Genomic DNA, 20,222 nt, shown 5'->3' on the forward strand with positions numbered 1-20,222 from the left:
TTTTTAAGCTGTCTGCTATCAACAGGAACTTTTTCAAAGCAGCCTGTACTCTGCTGAGAGGGCAGCATAAAAAATGATACCTTATTATAAGAAAGGAAGCTTGAAAAAAATAACTGTACTTACAGGCATTAGGGCCCTGAAAAACCTTGGTTGCCTGTCCATGAGGCATTCAGGGTAAAAATGTAATTTAACATAAATATTAATTGAGATAAAACTTCAGCTGACATTTTAAATATAACTCTAATTTAACATTTGTGTAGATTTAAGTATTTTTTGTTAAGTCTTACAAAATGATTACTCACCCTCAAATCTAGCTTTGCTGTTAGCCTACATGCAGTCATGATAAGGGTTAACTTTTTAGGGCCCAGTTCAGAATGCATAAACTGGAATAAACCAAAACAATATTAACTGACCTTGCTGGCTAGGGCTCTCAGATAGCAAAAATATGGCTTCAAAGGCGAAACTGCTGAGTGTCAGAATATGCTTTGAACAATTTGCTCCTGTGCTTTTTTGGGGGTAAAGTTAGCTTTGTCTGAAAATTATATCTTGTCAAGAAATTGAGTATATGTATTCCACCTTATGCTTTTTGAGTAAATGGAACAGAGCTCCAACCCAACTTGATTCCTTGGCCTCTGAGTGCCTAAGGGACTAGAATTTGAGTTAAATGTTATAAATAGTATAGAGGACATGTTTTTCTCTTACTAATTGTTATTTTTTTATGTCTAGCTTATCTGTTAAGATGCCTTAGGGAAGAACCATGGAGAAGTATGCTAGACTACAAAAGATAGGAGAAGGTTCATTTGGAAAAGCCATCCTTGTCAAATCTATTGAAGATGGAAGGCAGTATGTTATCAAGGAAATTAGCATCTCAAGGGTAAGTTTATGTTTTTGTTTGGTTAGTCAAGTAAGAGTCTGGTATAAAAGGGTTCCTTGTTAGAAACTAATAAAAATATTTCAGGGCTAGAGTGTTAGTGCAGGTGATAGGGTGTTTGCCTTTCACGCGGTTGATTCAGGATGGACCTCAGTTCAATTCCCGGCGTCCTATATGGTGCCCCAAGCCAGGAGTGATTTCTGAGTGTCATTGGGTGTGACCCAAAAACCAAAAACCAAAAAAAAGAAGACTATTTCGGGTGTTAGTGAGTTAGTGGGTAAGGATGTTTCCCTTGCATGTGGCTGACCCAGGTTTGATTTCTGGTACCTCATTTGTCCCTGAGAGCCCTACCAGGAGTAAGCCCTGAGCATAGCTGGGTATAGCCCCCAAACCAAAACAACAAACAAAACAAAACAAAAATACCCAAAGAACCCACCAAACTTAAAATGCATAAGTGAAAACATCCATAATCACAGAGAAAACCACTGACTTCAAAATTTGTGTAATTTCATATTTTTTGAATGAAATGTTTGTATTTTCTTTTAAATGAAGCATTTAACATAATCTAGTTTGACTATCAGCAATGTATTTACTTGTATTGCTTCTCTGTCTTTTGGCTAAGATCAAGTGTAACAATGTATTTACTTGTAGATTTATTTCATTTTTTAAAAACTTCTGGCTTTGTTTTGCTATTTGAATATACTTTATTGGTACCATTAAATCATTAAACCATACTTTATTTTTCTAATTGGTGGACTTAATATTGTAATTTAATTAAATTTAATTATTTTTATTTCCTTCCCATTTAAGATGTCCAATAAAGAAAGAGAAGAGTCAAGGAGAGAAGTTGCTGTTTTGGCAAAGATGAAGCATCCAAATATTGTCCAATATAGAGAATCATTTGAAGGTCAGATAAATTTTGCAAGGAACTTTGGATAATTCCTAAGCAGTATGACTTTTGGATACTTAAGCTTCTAGTAAAAATATTTTCAGAAAAAAAGTTAATTTTATTCTTTTTGCTCCATGTGTATATGTTATTTTAAGATATTACTAGATTTTTTTTTTGTTTTTGGTTTTTGGTTTTGGGGCCACACCTGGAGTTGCTCAGGGGTGACTCCTGGCTATCTGCTCAGAAATAGCTCCTGGCAGGCATGGGGGACCATATGGGACACCGGGATTCGAACCAACCACCTTTGGTCCTGGATCGGCTGCTTGCAAGGCAAACGCCGCTGTGCTATCTCTCTGGGCCCTGATATTACTAGATTTTAGGACACTGCCAACACCATCTGTTTCTCTGTATAGTTTAATGCTAGCACACATTTATTGTGTTTGTTTAAAAAGCTTGGTAAGTACAAGAATTTGGATAACAGTGGTTTTCTTCTTTTTAAACCAAATGCTCATTAAGTGCTACCATTGAAAAAATTTGATCTTATAAAAGCTTTCTACTTAATCAGCTTCCTCATTCTACTGTTGAGAATATTAAATGTGTATATTCAGTATTTCAGTATATTGAAACTGTTCAGTTCTTTTTCATAGCTATATTGCTGCTTTGGGAAAACAAGTCATTATATTTAACAATGTAGGAACTCAGATAAGGCAGAGGTCTCTAAAGGAAGGCAAAATTTAAAGTCCCATTAAAGTCATTCCCATTAGTTTTGATTCCTATGTCACATAATAAAATAAATGTTGATTAAAAATAAATAAATAAATAAATGTTGATTGAAAGTAGAAATTGATTTGAATAACTTTTTCAGGGTCATATACTACATTGGTTTCAGGTCTACACTAGAATTCAAGTACCTTTGTGCCCAGAAAAAGTTGGCATTTTAGTGTTAATTAACATTGTGTCATAAGATAATTATTTATGACAGCTTATTTTTTATGAGGCTATTGAAATGAGAATTTAACACCACTTTTTAAAGAGCACATATTAACTCTTAATTCTTAGGGCCTTGGATTTCCGTTATATCTTTCTCCTAATATCTATTTTATAGGTTTTTTTTTTTATTACCAAGGTTTTAATATTTTAAGCTATATGTCAATAAATATTCCAACAGGTAGTTTTTTATTTTTGTTGAATATTTCCCATAGAAATATTTAAAAGATATTTCCAAAAGGCAGCGTGTATATATATATATATATACCAAAAATATACCCAAAAGGGGTTACATATTCTTTATATAAGGTTTTATTACTGCTTTTTAATTTAATTTTATTTGTATTAAAAATTTTTTTTTGGTGTTTGGGCCACACATGGTAATGTTTAGGAGTTATTCTTGACTCTGCACTCAGGAATCATTCTTAGTGGTGGTTGGTGCACCATATGAAATGCTGGATCTGTGTTGGCCATGTGCAAGACCAACACTCTTCCCATTGTACTGTTGCTCAGGGTCCTATTATTTCATTTTAAAGGCATACATGCTCATTTAAAAAGTATAGAATGCTTGAACTCTTAAGACATCTCTTATCCCCACTCTCCCCTCAGCACTGTACCCTAGGATAAGATTGTTAATAATTCAATGCTTATTCTTTACTGTATTTTTTTCTGCCTATATGGAGTAAGTGTATGCACACAGCATTTAATGTTATTCAGGGAGCTAATATGTAAATGTTTTTGTAACTAGTTTTTATTTTGTTATCTCTTTATTTCTTTGTTATCATGTATTGATACAGCAACTCACTCCTCATAACTGTGATGTAGTAACAATTGTGTATCCCCTGATATGCATTGTATGACTGTCAGATCTGTTGAGTCATTTTTCTGTTAAAGATACTTATATGGTTTTAGCTCTTCTACATTATAGATAAGGTTGCCGTGAATATCCTTCTGTAGGCATTTGTTAGTATGGAGTATTGGGGTGAGTATTAGGGTGGCCATACCTGGCTATGCTCAGAGCTTACTTTTACTTCTCTGTTTAGGGATCATTCCTGGCAGGCTGAAGGACCATGTGGCTATTTTGGTGCTGGAGATCAAACCTGGGTTGGATGCATGCCTTATCTGCTGTACTGACTCTATGGGCCCTTAAAAATATTTTTATAGTTTCATTTTGTGATAACTCCTGTGGTGAAATTCAAATGCTACTTAATAGCAAAATAAAAATTATCTGTTATTTCTTTCTTTGAGATACTAATTATCCTTTCCTTGAGCTAACCCCTGTTACCACTGTCTTGTTTTCTTCCAGAAACAGTCTAAGCATTAGCAAGCATACATAATTGATAACATAGTTTGATATTATTTTCTTTTCTCATGCTTCATAAGTAGTAACATTCTGAATCCAATCCTGGGGATTGAAGTTATAGTACACTAACCTTACACCTAGCCTACGAAGGTTTGATTCCCGGCATCCTATATGGTCCCTTCAGCACCACCAGGAATAATTTCTTAGTGTAAAGCTAGGAGTAACCTCTGAGTTTCACCAGGTGTGCCCCCCAACCCAAAACGAAATAGTGACATACTATATAAAGTTTTAAAAGTAGAGGGACCAAGGAGATAGCTTAAAGGCATGGTGGAGCCCTGGGCTCATTTTCTGGAACCACCTGATCCCTCATATCATCAGGAGCAACCCCTAAGTACTGAGAGTGTGGTCCCAAAACAAAAAAGAAAATTAAGAAATAATGCACTGTTCAGTTTTTTTGTTTCACATATAATTTCTCAATAGTATTTCTGTGTGGGGGTTGCAGTGAATAAGTCACATACAGGCAAGAGTTCTACCAATGTGCCATATCCCAGCACTGTACATTTGTTTAGTCTTTTCATTTCAATCACAAAGTGCCATGCAGTTTCTTATCTGGAAAGAACATCCTGTACAAATGGAGTGTTAGAGGCAGTTTATCAAAAGGGAATATGAGAACTTGAAGCATGAAGAGAAGCATGAAATCCCTATGGGTGGCAGGAAATGAATAGTGCTGAAATTGGGGCCTCAATAGAAGAAGCCAAAGAAGTGACAGTAGGGGAAACTTCTGGGTTGTGGTAGTCTCACTCATAAGCTGTGGTTTAGTGATTGAAGAAAAGGGTAGTGAGAGGATTGGTTTTGTCTTGTTCACAGAAAGAAGTGAGGAAGTACTTTGTAGAGCAGGGCATAAAGGTGAATGGAGCATTGCTTCTGCCTCATGTTTCTCATAGATTTACAGATTTTGAAAAGGATTAAAAAATAATGTTCCAAAAAAAATAATGTTCCAAGAGAATATTGTCATATACAGTATTGAGTCTTCAGAGGTTCTCACTGCATCTGTTAATTGTACTTAATAAATATTTGATTAAGTGGATCAAATAAGGCTGAAAGCAATGTTGAAAACTGAGATAAGCTATCTCTGACTTACTTATGGAAAAAGCCCGATGTTTATATGTGATAAGGGAATATATCTGTTAAGTGAAATAAGTGTATCTATCTCATTTCATTTATATTCCAGAGATGTTGGAGTTAATTGGACACCACTATCCAATAGAATGGTATTTTCTAGGTAGAAAAATAATGAGTAGGGACTGAGTCATAGTATAATGGGTAGGGCACTTGCCTGGCATGTGGCCAATCCGGGTTTGATCCCAAGCACTGACAGGAACAATTCCCAAGAGCAGATTCAGGAGTAACCCCTGAGTTGGGCCAGAGTGATAGCACAGCAGCTAGGGTACTTGCCTTGAACACAGATGAACCAGGTTCTATCCCTGGCATCTCATATGTTCCCCTGAGCAAGTCAGGAGTGATTCCTGAGTGCAAAGAGAGGAATAGCCCCCTGAGCACTGCCAGATGTGGCCCCCAAACAAAAAGAAAATAAAGAAAAAAAATAAAGTAATCCTTGAGCATCACTGGTGCGGCCCAGAAAACAGAAGAAAAAGTATTAGTGAAGGATTTCCTGATAATGTGTTATTCTATAATATGTATTACCAGTATATTCTTTTTTTTTTTTTTTTTGCTTTTGGGCTTTACCCAGTGGTGCTCAGGTTACTCCTTGCTCTGCACTTAGAAATCACTCCTAGCAGTCTCGGAAACCATAGGGGATGCTCGAGATTGAATCTGGGTAGGTCCTGGGTTAGCTGCTATGGTTCTTTTTTGTTGTTGTTTTTGCTTAATAACAAACTGCTGCTTTTCAGTTAACACATAAGTACCTTCCTTTTACTTAGCTAAACTTTTCAGGTGTGTTTTTAAAATTGGAATGTAACTTTGTATTTTATAGAAAACGGCTCTCTTTATATAGTGATGGATTACTGTGAAGGAGGGGATCTGTTCAAACGAATAAATGCTCAGAAAGGCATTTTGTTTCAAGAAGATCAGGTGAGTTAACATGTAGAAGATTGAATCTTCCTCTTAAGAAGTACTTCAGAGTCGGGAATTATATATATGTGTGTGTGTTTATTTGTAATGAAAGATGAATGAAAGAATGAAAGATTAATAAAATTAATCTTCATTAATTCATTAATTAATTAATTAATTAATTAATTCATTAATGAATTAATGAAAGATGTTGATTGCAATTACTAATCAGTTTTTATGTCATATACCAATATCTTCATCAAATTTGTGTACCAGTCACTTCTCCACTTTGGTTCTTCATCTCATTTCTATCATAATAAAATTGTTACACAAAGTAGTATAGATCTTGTGTGTCTGTGCATGTCTATATATGCACATAATTCTGTAAGTATAAATATTTGCACATAGTATGTACATATTATAAGATATGTGCTATATCTTTTATGTATGTATATATATATGCATAATCATGTACATAGAACTTAGTTATTATAACTGATTAATTCTTTTCTTCTGGGTCAGGTGCTCAGAAGAGCAGTGCTCAGGGGTTACTTCCTGGCTTTGTGTTCAGGAATCACTACTGGTGGGCTTTGAGGGACCATATGTGATGTCGGGGATTGATTTCTGGTCATCTGTGTGCAAGGCAAGCATCCTACCTGCTGTACTGTCGCTCCCGTTCCATTAAAGTGAAGTTTTATTATATGTCTCTAAAAGGTTTTTGTTTTTGTTCTTTGAGCCACACCCAGTGGCGTTCAGGGGTTACTCCTGGCTCTGCACTAGAAATTACTCCTGGCAGGTTCAGGGGAGCCATAATGGGATGCTGGGAATCAAACCCAGGTTGGCCGCATGCAAGGCAATGCCCTACCGGCACTGTTATCACTCCGGCCCAAGTTTTGCATTGCTCACTACACTGAATCGAGTTTCTAATAATGCTCTTTAGTTAGCAATAAGCAATCTTACTTTTTCCCCATTATTTCCTAATGTACCCCCATTTTAATTTTAGTGGATAATTATACTGATTTTATTTATTGTGCTGGTGCTGGGCATAATCCCTTTGCTATGTATATTTCTTTCATTTGGATATTATCTTCCTTCCAATTAATCATCCACCATATAAAGCTGAGCTCAAGTCCCATCTTAAGGTTTTTCACATAACCAATCTTTTTTTTTGTGGGGGAGTAGCTCTCAAATGGTGTTGGTAAGGGGCAGGAATTAATCCCAGCAATTCTTGGTGCTGCTGAAGCCCCCTGGATTGGGAATTATCCATGCTACACTCATGGTACGTAGGGACCTTCAGGCCAGTATCTGGTAATGCTTGTAACCCATCTAGTGCTGGGGTCACCTCAACCTCTGTCTTGCCCCTCTAATTAATCTGTGTAATACATTTCTTCTCTAAATTCTTTCTGTATTTCTCATCCATTCTTTTACATAGGGTGATGGAAGGAGAACTCTACTGGAAGTGTTGACTTTTCTTAATTCTTTTTCCTTGAATTAATGTAGTAATTTTATAGATAACACATTAAGAAAATTAAGAAGCTTAGCACAAAATCATGCAGTTGATGTTTAACCTACAACTATGTAATGCCACAGTGTATACTTTATTTTAGAAGGAGGGTGTCTTTGGGCAATACACAATGATGTTCAGTGCTTAGTCCTGACTACTCAGGGATCGGTCCTGGTGAGGTTGGGGGGGGCCACCTGGATTTTTAGATACTGAACTTGGGTTGTCCAATTGCAAGGCAGGCACCATACCCACATACATTCTTTCCAGCACCATGCCACAATTTATAACATTTTTTCTTACAGCATCAGGGATGTGTGACTCAAATTAAAATGAAATGTCTTATAATTTTATAATCATAATTTTTATAATTAAAACTGACTACAAATAAAATTAAATTAAATTTATCTTATAATTTTTAAAGATTTGCTTATAACCCAAGTTATCACTGAATCCTAGGGATGACTATTATTAAGTAATAATTTTAAAAGAAATGGCATTTTAAAAGTTCTTCATTTTCCCTAGATCTTGGACTGGTTTGTACAGATATGTTTGGCTCTGAAACATGTTCATGACAGAAAAATTCTTCATCGAGACATAAAATCACAGGTATGTTTATTCTTTCATTGTTATAAACATGCACTAGGACTCAGCAATCTTGGGCCAATTTTTTTTAAATTTTAAATCATGTATTTTCCCTTTTCTATTTCACATTCACTTGATCAACTTGATCTTTTTTTTTTAGTGTTCTATCTACTTCCTGTTTATACGTTTCCAAATTGAAAATTGTTTTCCTGTAAAATGTTGAAATTGCTGTTTCTCTCTCTCTTCTCTCCTCTTTCTCTCTCTCTCTCTCTCTTCTTTCTTTCTTTCTTTCTTTCTTTCTTTCTTCTTTCTTTCCTTTCTTTCTTCTTCTCTTTCTTTCTTTCTTTCTTTCTTTCTTTCTTTCTTCTTTCTTTTCTTCTTTCTTTCTTTCTTTTCTCTTCTTTCTTTTCTTTCTTTTCTTTTCTTCCTTTTCCTTCCTTTTTCCTTCCCCCTCTTTCTCTTCTTCTTCTTTCCTTCTTTTCCTTTTCCTCTTTCTTCTTTCTCTTTTTTCTTTCTTCTTTCTTTCTTTCTTCTCTTTTCTTTCTTTCTTTTCTTTCTTCTTTCTTTTCTCTTTTTTCTTTTTTCCTTTTTTCTTTCTTTTTTTCTCTTTCTTTTTCTTTCTTTTTCTTCTTTCTTCTTTCCTTCCTTTTCTTTTCTTTCTTCTTTCTTTCTTTCCTTCTTTCCTCTTTCCTCTCTCTCTCTTCTCTTTCTCTTCCTTCCTTCCTTCCTTCCTTCCTCCTTCCTTCCTTCCTTCCTCCTTCCTTCCTTCCTTCCTTCCTTCCTTCCTTCCTTCCTTCCTTCCTTCCTTCCTTCCTTCCTTCTTCCTTCCTCCCTCCCTCCCCCCTCCCTCCCTCCCTCCCTCCCTCCCCCCTCCCTCCCTCCCTCCCTCCCTCCCTCCCTCCCTTCCTTCCTTTCGCCACACCCGGAATTGCTCAGGGGTTACTCCTGGCTGTCTGCTCAGAAATAGCTCCTGGCAGGCACGGGGGGGAACCATATGGGACACTGGGATTCGAACCAACCACCTTTGGTCCTGGATCGGCTGCTTGCAAGGCAAACACCGTTGTGCTATCTCTCCGGGCCCGTTTCTTTATTTTTTGATTTCTACTGTTGCTTGAGTTTAAAGACATTGTGATTTCTTTTTTTTTTTTCCTCTGAAATCTTTTAGGATTTCCTCCCTTTCCCCATTACCATGAAATCTCAGTGTTAACACATTTTGAGGTTTAGATTTTATTTATTATCCTGTCTACTTTGATCAAGAATGTGTTTTTCCCTCAAAATGTTTATTGGTTTTTCAAGTATTATTTTTTTATCCCTGCCTTTCTATCACTGGTCACTTTCTGGAATTTTTGTCAGCAAAAGTTGTAGCTTGTTTTTTCTTTTGCTTCTTGGTTTAAGTCATTCCCAGCAGTGCTCAGAGGCTACTCCGAGCATGGTGCTTGGGGACCATGAGGTGCTAAGGATTCATCTGGGCCTTCACCTTCCAAAGCATGCAAATGAGTCTGACCATCTCCCTGCTCCTAATCCAGTTTCTTACTATATCATTCCAGTATCTTATTTCTTCTTTCATTTCTTTCTCTCAATGTTTTTAGGGGATTCTTCAAACTCCTTTTCAGCTAACTAATTGCTTTCTAAAATTTTGTATAATCAACTTATCTATATCATTTATTTTTATCAAAATGACCTTTTCTCAACTGTTCTATCATATATAGTTGTTTTTATTTCTCATATCTTTGTTTCATACTGTCTGTTTAGTTCTTTTTAAAAAACTTTAAATTGTTATAAGGGTTATTCTCTTGATAATGGGGGCCCAAGGCCACTCCCTGCAGTTCTTCAGGGTCATCAAGTTTAAACTCAAGCTTCTCAGATGCAAGACAGATACATTACTAATTGGCCTACATTTCAGCTCTGCCTTTCTTGTTCTCTTTCTTTTTTTGTTTGGTTTTTGGTTTTTGGGTCACACCTGGCAGTGCTTGGGTTCCTCTTGGCTCTGTCTTCAGGAATCATTCTGATGGGCTTGGGAGACCATGTGGGCTGTGGGATCAGCTTTGTGCAAGACAAATACCCTACTAGCTGCTGTGCTTTCCCTCCGGCCCCTATTCTTGTTCTTTTGAAGTGGTTATTTACCCTTTGATTTACTTCCTTCAGTTTTCTAAAACATTTAAAGTTTGTTTGTTTTATAAAATTTTGTTTGGAGTAAATTCTGATGATAGTTTTTCCTTACAGTAGATTTCTAGATGTGTATTGTAATTTTAATTTTTTAATGGTATATATGTTTATGTATGCATATTTATTGGTTTGGGGATTACACCTGGCTATGCTTAGAGCTGACTCCTTACTGTGCTCAGGGGTCAGTCCTGGCAGACTTGTGTCAGTTCTGGCAGGGGATCATATGAAGTGTTGGGGATCGAACCTGGAGTAGTTGTGTTCAAGGCAAGCACCCTGCCTGCTATACTACCACTGTGGCCCATTATGAGAGATACTTTGTCTCCACAGCTTGTTTTTACATAAAGATTTCATGATTTCTTAATTTAGGGACTCTGTTTTTAGAAGGTGAGAATAGAGGGAACTACTTTACTTCCTGGGGTCAAACTGTTGTTTTTTTTTCTCTTTTGGTTTTGTGCCCCACTTAGTGGTACTCTAAGCATACTCTTGACTCTGCTCATTACAGAGCAGGGTTCATATGTGGTGATGCTTAGTGGTCCATATTTGATGCCAGGAATGGAACCTAGCTTGGCTACAAGTTCCTTAACCCATAGTCCAACACTATGATTTTTACATTTACTTGCAGCATCTTATTTTCTTTTTCTTCGTTTTTTTTGGATTGCACCCAGTACATCCTGGTTCTCTGCTCAGAATTCACTCAAGGGGACAATTTGGGGTAATGAGGACTAAACAGAAATTGAGCTTGTATTATTTCTCCAGTCAACACTTTGAATTTTACATCTACTTGCAGCATCTTATATTTTGTTTTTTTTTTTTTGGGGGGTGCATCTAGTACATCCTGGTTCTCTGTGCAGGATTCACTCAAGGGGACAATTTGGGGTAATGAGGACTAAACAGAAATTGAACCTGGGTTGTTTGTTGTAGTATCGCTGTGCCCCCTGCAGTTTTTTTTATGTACCTTAGTAGCCCATCAGGAGTAGTGGAAGAAGATGAAAAATACTCTCGATTGCCCTCAGTCACAGGCAGTTTCTGCTGTGTCATCTTTGGCTGTGAGCATGTGCCTGGATTAGTCTAGTGAATTGAATTTGTGTACTCCACAGATTCTTGGTTTCACTATTTTATTATGTATTGGTGTCTTTTTAAAAAATCATTTTGAAGTAGATGGTAATTTTTTTTTTTTTTTTTTTTTGGTTTTTGGTCACACCTGGCAGTGCTTCGAAATCACTCCTTGCAGGCACTGGGAACCATACCGGATTGAACCCTGGTCTGTCCCGGGTCGTCTGCATGCAAGGCAAACGCCCTATCACTGTGCTATCTTTCCATTCCCAGATGGATAAATTATTGGGATTTTTTTTTTGGTTATTTTTTTATTTTTACCATAATTGAAATCCCCAAAGCATTATTTAGGGAAGAAGGTCTGGAAGCATTCTTATATTTAGGTTTGGGATTCATTTTGAGAAATGAGGCTTTTTTGTCTGTTTTTATTTTTTTCTGGGCCACACCCAGTGGTGCTCAGGAGTTACACTTGGTACTGTGCTCAGAAATTATTCCTGGAAAGCTCCAGGGTCATATAGGATGCTGGGGATCAAATTCAGGTCTGTCTCTTGCAAGTCAAATGCCCTCCCTACTGTGCTATTGCTCTGGTCCAGCTTTTTTTTTTTTTCTTTAAATGTGAAACAAATCTTTATTTTTTTTTTATTTTGGATCACACCTAGTTGGTTCTCAGGGGTTACTCCCGGCTCTTTGCTGAGAAATCATTCCTGGCGGTTTCAAAGGACCATCAAAGGACCAGCTCCAGGTCTCTATTTTCATTCTCTTGCATATCTCTAGTTCTAGTTTATATGTCAGTTTTTCCAGCATTGTGGACACCCCCACCCCTTTTGCTTTTGGGATGAAGGGGGAAGTTGTACAACTTGGTTGATGCTCCCACTCTTTGGTTGTGATGCACTCAAGGTCCATACTTCATCGGGGCACTGGAAATGCCAGTGGCAGTTATGCTAGGATTCACTTGGCATGTGATGGCTTGGAGTGTCAGGGATTGAACTAATTCTTGTCTGCAAGGAAGGTTCTACCACTGAGTTCTGCCATAGCCCTTTTGAGACCGTACCTGGTGGCAATCAGGTATTATTCCTGGTAGTGCCCAGGGAACCAGTGATATGGATTGAACCCAGGTGAGTAGTCACATGCAAGGCAAACACCTGATCTACTTTACTATCTCTCCAGTCCTGACATAGCATTGTATTTGAACTGAATTCAATTTTTTGTTTGTTTGGTTTTGTTTTTGGGCCACACCTGGCAGTGCTCAGGGTTACTCCTGGTTTTGCACTCAAAAATTCCCCCTGGCAGGCTCGGGGACCATATGGGATGCCGGGAATCGAATATAGGTCGTTCAGGGTAGGCTGCTTGTAAGGCAAATGCCCTACTGCTGTGCTATCGCTCTGACCCCATGAATTCAGTTTTATGACAAAAGTTGTTGGCTCAGAACGAGGTTTTAACAATCTGTTTTCCCCTCTCTTTATAGAATATATTTTTAACCAAAGATGGGACTGTACAACTTGGAGATTTTGGAATTGCTAGAGTTCTTAATAGGTAAGACAGTAATTATACACTTAATTCTGATACGTTTTCAGCGAAATTTTAATTGATGACATAAACATAATAATTGACAATATCTTTATCTTAAATTTGCTTGATGGTCACATTTTTTGGTGTGTAGGGATAATTCCTGGTACTGTGCTCAGGAATCACTCTTGGCAATGCATGGGGGACCCTATGGGCTGACAGGGATGGTAAATGAGTTGGCTGCATGCAAGGTGAGCATGCTATCTCAGATAGTTTTATCTACTGCTTTACCCCTTAAGCTTTTGAAATTATTTGTAATTCTTTTCTTTTTGATTCTAGTACTGCAGAGCTGGCTCGAACTTGCATAGGGACTCCATACTACTTATCACCTGAAATCTGTGAAAATAAACCTTATAATAATAAAAGGTATTTAAAATTATCTTCATTACATGATAGTATTTCTTTAGGAAATATATTCTTTAGTAATACAACTGACCTTTAGAATGTCACTCTAAAATCAGTAATACACATATGTAATCATATATTTTCATGCACACTTAAAATGTATGAGAATTACAGTTATGCTATTTCACTGTCTTTATAGAAGGGATCACTTTACTATTAAAGTTATAATTGAAAATCAGGTACTTCCTGCCTTTGCCATCTTTATTTCCTACTAAATTAATTTTTCAATTTAAATTAAGGTAATATTTATGGAAATGAACTATGTGTCTGCCACTGCTATGTATGCCACTTATTTTCACAGTAACCATGTTAAGTTGGATATTAATTACTCTTTCTCTCCTTTGGAGAGAGGTAAAATATTTTTAAAGTTCTTGGTATCCAGGTCCCAGTCCCAAATTTCTGTCCACTGTATTGCACTATGACTAACAGATTTTTATAACAAGTGGGTGGTAAAAAGAATTCTACTACTGAATCCTGGCTAATTTCCTTTTATGCATTCTCATTGAAAAATTTCAGCTAAGAAATACTGCTCTAAATTTTTAAAACACCCATAAAAGCTAAAAGCAAAATGGCAGCTGATGGTTATGCAGATATTAATGAATTTTGTCCTCTCTCCATTCCACATCTCCCTTTATATATGTGTGTGTGTGTGTGTGTGTGTGTGTGTGTGTGTGTGTGTGTGTATGTGTGTGTGTGTGTGTTACATATATATAAAATGGTTTTGGTTTTTGGGCCACACCCATTGACACTCGGGTTATTTCTGGCTATGCGCTCAGAAATCTATCTGGCGATTTCTTATGGGATGCTGGGGGATCGAACACATGCAAGGCAGACGCCTTACAGCTGCGCCATCTCTCCGGCCCCTCTTTTTTTATTACATTTTATTTATTTATTTAGGTTTTGGGGCCACACCTGGGAGCACTTGGGTTTCTCCTGGCTCTGTGCTCAGAAATCACTCCTGGCAGGCTCGGAGGACCATATGGGATGCTGGGGATTGAATGGGTCTGTCCCAGGTCGGCCACATGCAAGGCAAATGTTCTACAGCTGTGCTATCATTCCGGCCCCATCCCCCCTTTTTTTAAGATTGGAGAGGAAACTTCATTTCAAACCTGAGCAATAGAGCCTGAGAAAGTTATTCCAGAAATATCTTTGGGACAGGGAGAAGGGAAGTGTTTAGGGCTTGCTTATGGCCTTGTGCTCACTCTTGTTACTGCTCAGAGAACTGTATGTGGTCCAGGGATCAAATTAGGTTGGCCACATGTCAGGCATGTGCTGAAACTCTTTACACTGAGCTCCATGGTCCCTCCTTTGTAGAATTTTGCATGGAATTTGTTTTGTGGGGAAAGTGCTTTAAAGATGTAGCTGGTTAAGGAAGGGGTGGGAGAAGGTTGAGAATTAGCATTATCATTTATACTTTGAAGTTAAATTTTGATAAATATAAGGTATTAATGTAGTTAGCAATGTTAATACTGTTTTGTTTGTAACATATACTGAGTACTAAATATCTTAGTTATGTATATGGTTTCTAGTTGAATCTTGAAGCAGATTTAAAAGCCACAAATTCATACTTATGTTTTGGTAAAGATATCCTTTATGAATAACAGGCTTTATTCATTTTCAGTAATTTTAACTTTAGAAGCAGAGCCAGTGCTCTCGGAGCTGGACTGAGACTGGTTTTATTTTAATTGGCTATCACAAGTTTCTTTTTAATTTTTGTAAATTAATTTTTTCTTCATGTTCATTAAAATGGCATTTTGCTTTTAATATTTATAATTTATGGTATTTTGTAGGTACTTGATGAGCAAATAAAGTGAAATGTCCATGAAATTTCTTATCCTGTTTAAAAAAAAAAACTTAAAACTTTAAAATCAGTATCTAGGTAACCATTCCTTTTATAACTCAAGGCAACTATTTTGATAATTTGGTTATGACTGAAATTTTAAATTTCGAAGGTTTTATTTCCCGGGAAATTTATGTTTATGTTGCATTTGCTTTCTTTAGATGATTGAAAAATAAATTCTGATAAGTAGAGAAATGTCTCATTTTTCTCTTTTGTAGTGACATTTGGGCTCTGGGGTGTGTCCTTTATGAGATGTGTACTCTTAAACATGCAGTAAGTAGAAATCCCTGAAATAGTGAAAAAATTATTTCAAAGTTGTTATAGTATTTGTCTTTAAAAATATCTATTAGATGGTTCTTATTAAATATTGTCACTTTTAAAATATTTTCTTTCTGAGGTATACAGTTTTGCTTAACATACATGCTTCTAATATACTTGAACTTTGTGTATATAATATGTTGATTTGCTACATTTTTCATTGCAAAATAATGGCCACAATAAATGTAGTTAACACCTATCACCACATGCATAACCAATTTTTTTTTGATGAGAACTTTTATGCTCTATTATTTATAGTTTTCAAATAGGTGGTTCATATATAGAAAGCATACATTACATTCCCAGTTCGAAAGCCACAGTACTCTCTAATTTGAAATTTGTATCTTTAGACTATTTCCTGAGTACATTCAGTTTTGTAGTTTATTTCTTCTATTTCTATGACAACAGAAGCATGGTATGCAAGATTTTAGTGTACTTTTTTTCTACATTGATTATTATGCTGCTTTTATAAAATTCTTATGTCTACCTCATGTATATTAGAGTTTTGAATAAATAGAATTTAATCATATAGTAAGTCCTAGCATTTTGTTTTGTTTTGTATTTTGGGCCACACCTAGCAGTGCTCAGGATTTACTCCTGACTATGCTCAGGTAACTCTTTTGGCAAGCTTGTGGGACCATGTGGGGTGCCGGGAACTGAAGTTGGGTTGGCCTTATGCAAGTTTAAAACTCTTCCTGCTATACTATCACTGTGGCCCAAAGTCTTAATATTTTGTAACAGCTGATAGTCCTTTTAAAAGTTAAATTGAATACATTTTTTTAAATTTTTGAATAAAGGATTTATAATACTGTTAATGATGGAGTTTTTATACATATAGTGATCCAACATCACACCAGCCTTCAGAATGCCGGGGCCCCTCCCCTGTCCTATTCTAAAGAGCAGAAAACTCATAGACCCCACAAATATATAAAAATAACTGAGCGAACCTTGCACACCAGGCCTTGCCAGGAGAGATTAGTGCCAAGAATGATCCTTAAACATCGAAGAGTGTAACCTCCCAAAAAATTAAGATAAAGATAATGTAAATTATCATGTTTATGTTATGCCTAAACTTTTCTACTCATTGGTCCCTTTCACCTGAGAAATTTTTAGGTGATATAAAAATTGGACACAAATCTATTTTAACTGACAATAAGTTATTTATTAAAAATTTTAATGATCTAAGCATCTAGGCTCTAGACTTGTTTAAACTTTTTAGAAGAGGTTTGTTTTTCTGTTCCATATTAATAGAGAAAAAATTTTTTCAGGGTTTTTTTTCCTATTTTTCATTTATATTTTATACATGTTAATTTATTTTCTGGTAATTTATTTTAATGTTAATTTATTTTCTGAATTTTAGTTTGAAGCTGGCAGTATGAAAAAACCTGGTGCTGAAGATAATATCTGGGTCTTTTCCACCCGTGTCTTTGCATTACTCTTGTGATCTCCGCAATTTGCTTTCTCAGTTATTTAAAAGGAAATCCTAGGGATAGACCATCAGTCAACTCCATATTGGAGAAAGGTTTTATAGCCAAACGCATTGAAAAGTTTCTCTCACCTCAGGTATGTAGCTTTCCAGTTTTCTTGCTATAACTAAAGCATTAGTCAGGTTTTCTGCTTCACCAGGATACACTCCTCTGAGATCACAGCAGAATCTTGGGGGTCATGTAGTGGTATAAGACTAGGAGGGAGCCAGAGAAGATAGTACAGGGAGTAGGATGCTTGCCTTGCATGGACCTGGTTTTAATCCCTAGCACCATAGGAGTGCACTATCAGTTGTGACTCTCCCAAATCCAATCTCCCTTCATCCTAAAAGAAGGACTGTAGTGGGGTCACCTTCTTCCTTTCTTTTCTTTTTCTTTTTCTTTTTCTTTTTTTTTTGCCACCACCCAGCAATACTTGGGTTACTCTTGGCTCTACGCTCAGAAATTACTCTTGGCTAGCTTGGGGAACCATTTGGGATGCCAAGGATTGAACCGGATCCGTTCTGTGTCGGGCAGCAGGCAAAGCAAATGCCTCTACCACTGTGCTATCCTTCTGACCCCCGCCCCTTTTTTTCCACTTCCTTTTTCTTTTGTTTTTCTTTAGTGAGTCTGCAGGAAGAAAGACTGTCTCCTCTTAAGTATCACTTCTGATACTTCCTGGTCACTTAAAAAAGTGTTTTGTTTTCTAATTTAAGCCATTCTTTATCAACACTGCACCCAGAGATAGAATTGGATTCACAGATTCAAAGTTCATTGCCATAAGACTTTTTCTCAGTCACCAGTCACCTGTCCAGGTTGTTAGCTGGAATTCCAGTTCACCAGCTCTAAAACTGGAGTTTCTCCCAATACCCTTTTCTCAAGATTTGATGGATTGTCTAGGACAAACAACTGTTCAGCAAGAAAGTTACTTGCTGCTTATCATTTTATTGTAAAGGATATAGATAAGAACTATTTGAAGAGCTCAAAAAGTCAGGATTCACCAGAGGCCCAAGTGTGGGAGATTTTTATTACGGTATAATTGTTATACAGTTGATACATAACTGTTGTCACTTTTACATGTACAACTTGATGCACTGTGTGGAATGATCACAGAAAGTGCAGTTATTATTTTTCTCTAATACAGTTATAACTTTATAGCATAGTTATATCTGAGTGATAAAGGAAGGATTTTTCATTATGATTACCATGGAGGACCGAATTTATAATTACCTATTTTTTCTTTTGATTGGTGATGCTCAGGGTCACTCCTGGCTTTGCACTCAGGAATTATTTCTGGCAGTGGGATCCCAGAGGTCAGACTCCGTTTGGTCACATACACGGCAAGCACCCTGCCCACTGTACTGATGTACTATCTCTCCATGCTCTTACATATGGATTAAATGTTATTTGTGGGAGGTCTTCCCAAGTGATGATCATGAGACCTGGAGGCCTCTCTGGTGATACTCAGATACCCAGTAGGAGGGCCCAGAAATCAGTGCTACCCAAGCCATGTAGAACTGGGCTAGGGCCCTTTGGGGCCACACGTGCAGTGCTGTGAAGGCCAGGAAGGAGTTCCCAAGGATCACACCTACAGCCTCACATTTGCTCTAATTACTGTACTGTCTTCTGGTCCCTGTATTATAAACTTCAATCTAAATATTAGCATGTGGGTAGTAACAACTAGAATGAACTGCATATGCATAGAGATAGATTACAGAATGTTTCAGGTCCCCTTTTAAGTTATTTGAAGTTATATGAGTGAAGTACATTCATTCACACAAGAAAAAAGACTCACATTCAAATAATGGAAAAAAATTACTTCATTTGGGGCCGGGCGGTGGTGCTAGAGGTAAGGTGCCTGCCTTGCCTGCGCTAGCCTAGGACGGACTGCGGTTTGATCCCCCAGTGTCCCATATGGTCCCCCAAGCCAGGAGCGACTTCTGAGCGCATAGCCAGGAGTAACCCCTGAGCATCACCGGGTGTGGCCCAAAAACCAAAAAAAAAAAAAAATTACTTCATTTGATGCAAGGTGGCGATCATAAAGCACTCTTTTTCTTCTAGAAAAAAAGAAAAATTGCAGATTTTCTGATGCATTGACATAGTTTCTCTGAATTGCCCACGATTAGACTTTCACTTAAATTTTGTCTTTGCATGAAGTGATTTACACACTTCAGATTACTTAAAAATTACCTGGAAGGGGCTCAATAGTACAGCAGGTAGGGCACTTACCTTGCATGCAACCAACTGATTCAATACCCCAATACCATATGATTCCCCAAACACCACCAGCACTAATTCCCCTCCACCCCCAGCACTAATTTTTGAGTGCAAAACCAGGAGTAATCCCTGAACATTGCTGGGTGTGGCCCCAAAAGCAAACAAGAAAAAATAATTATCTAGAAAACATTGCTGGTTGCCACCTATATAATTCTAATTATTGAAGCAGAGCATTAAACTTCACAAGGTTGAATAATTTAGGATGAAAGGATCTGTGTGTGAAGACTCGGAGGATCTCAACTGCTATAGAGAGAACCTGAGGACCCTCGTAGACCACCTGGACTTCCTGGACTTAGGATTTTATTTTATTTGGATTTTAGTGTATTTTGGTCCATTGCTATTGTGGTAATATTTTCTTTCTAAAAAGCTGGCTAAGTGAGGCCATATCTATGTTGGTGTCACAGTTTTGCATTTAGGAGAGAATGGAGTGATTGAAACTACTTGCAGAGAAAATACCGATTTTTAGCACTCGAAGTATGTTCATTCCCTGCTAGGAAATAAGTAGGGGAGTGTCTTAGTAATAGTATGAAAAGATACTTTGGTGTATTTTATATACCACTGTAAGAATATTAGGTGTTTATCCTGAAGCAGTTTATTCAGTATGTCGTTCTATTTTGCTAAGAGTGAAAACTCATTGGAAATACACAAATCTTAAAATTTGAGGGGAACCTGAAATAAGTGAGAAGCTAATCTGGAAAGGAATAATGAAGTTTCCTTATTTTGAAATAAATGAGGAAATAAGGAAAAACATAAAAAATAGAAATTATTCCCAGAAAGAAGATAGTTCTATTAAATTTTTGAAATATAGAGCAAACAAACAGTATAGGAGATTGTTTATTTTGAGAAGTAGACCTATCTGGAGAAATAATAAAAATAAACTGGTAAGTTTGGAAGGAAGTTAGTTTGAGAAAGATACTGTATTATTTGG

At 36.8% G+C, this 20,222-nt stretch overlaps 1 protein-coding gene across 1 annotated transcript in view; it reads left to right on the plus strand.

Annotated features, from left to right (window-relative positions):
• The first annotated feature begins 730 nt into the window (after positions 1-730).
• The window catches only part of NEK1 (NIMA related kinase 1), a 132,558-nt gene continuing 113,066 nt past the window's right edge, over positions 731-20,222 (plus strand). Inside the window, 10 exon segments of the mRNA XM_049771316.1 lie at positions 731-874; positions 1,682-1,778; positions 6,044-6,141; positions 8,147-8,230; positions 12,891-12,958; positions 13,271-13,357; positions 15,455-15,509; positions 16,915-16,932; positions 16,934-17,032; positions 17,034-17,117. Coding sequence (XP_049627273.1) covers positions 758-874; positions 1,682-1,778; positions 6,044-6,141; positions 8,147-8,230; positions 12,891-12,958; positions 13,271-13,357; positions 15,455-15,509; positions 16,915-16,932; positions 16,934-17,032; positions 17,034-17,117 — 807 coding nt within the window. The 5' untranslated portion in view covers positions 731-757.

The sequence above is a fragment of the Suncus etruscus genome, chromosome 4 (assembly GCF_024139225.1).
Source record: "Suncus etruscus isolate mSunEtr1 chromosome 4, mSunEtr1.pri.cur, whole genome shotgun sequence".
Classification (NCBI taxonomy): domain Eukaryota; kingdom Metazoa; phylum Chordata; class Mammalia; order Eulipotyphla; family Soricidae; genus Suncus; species Suncus etruscus.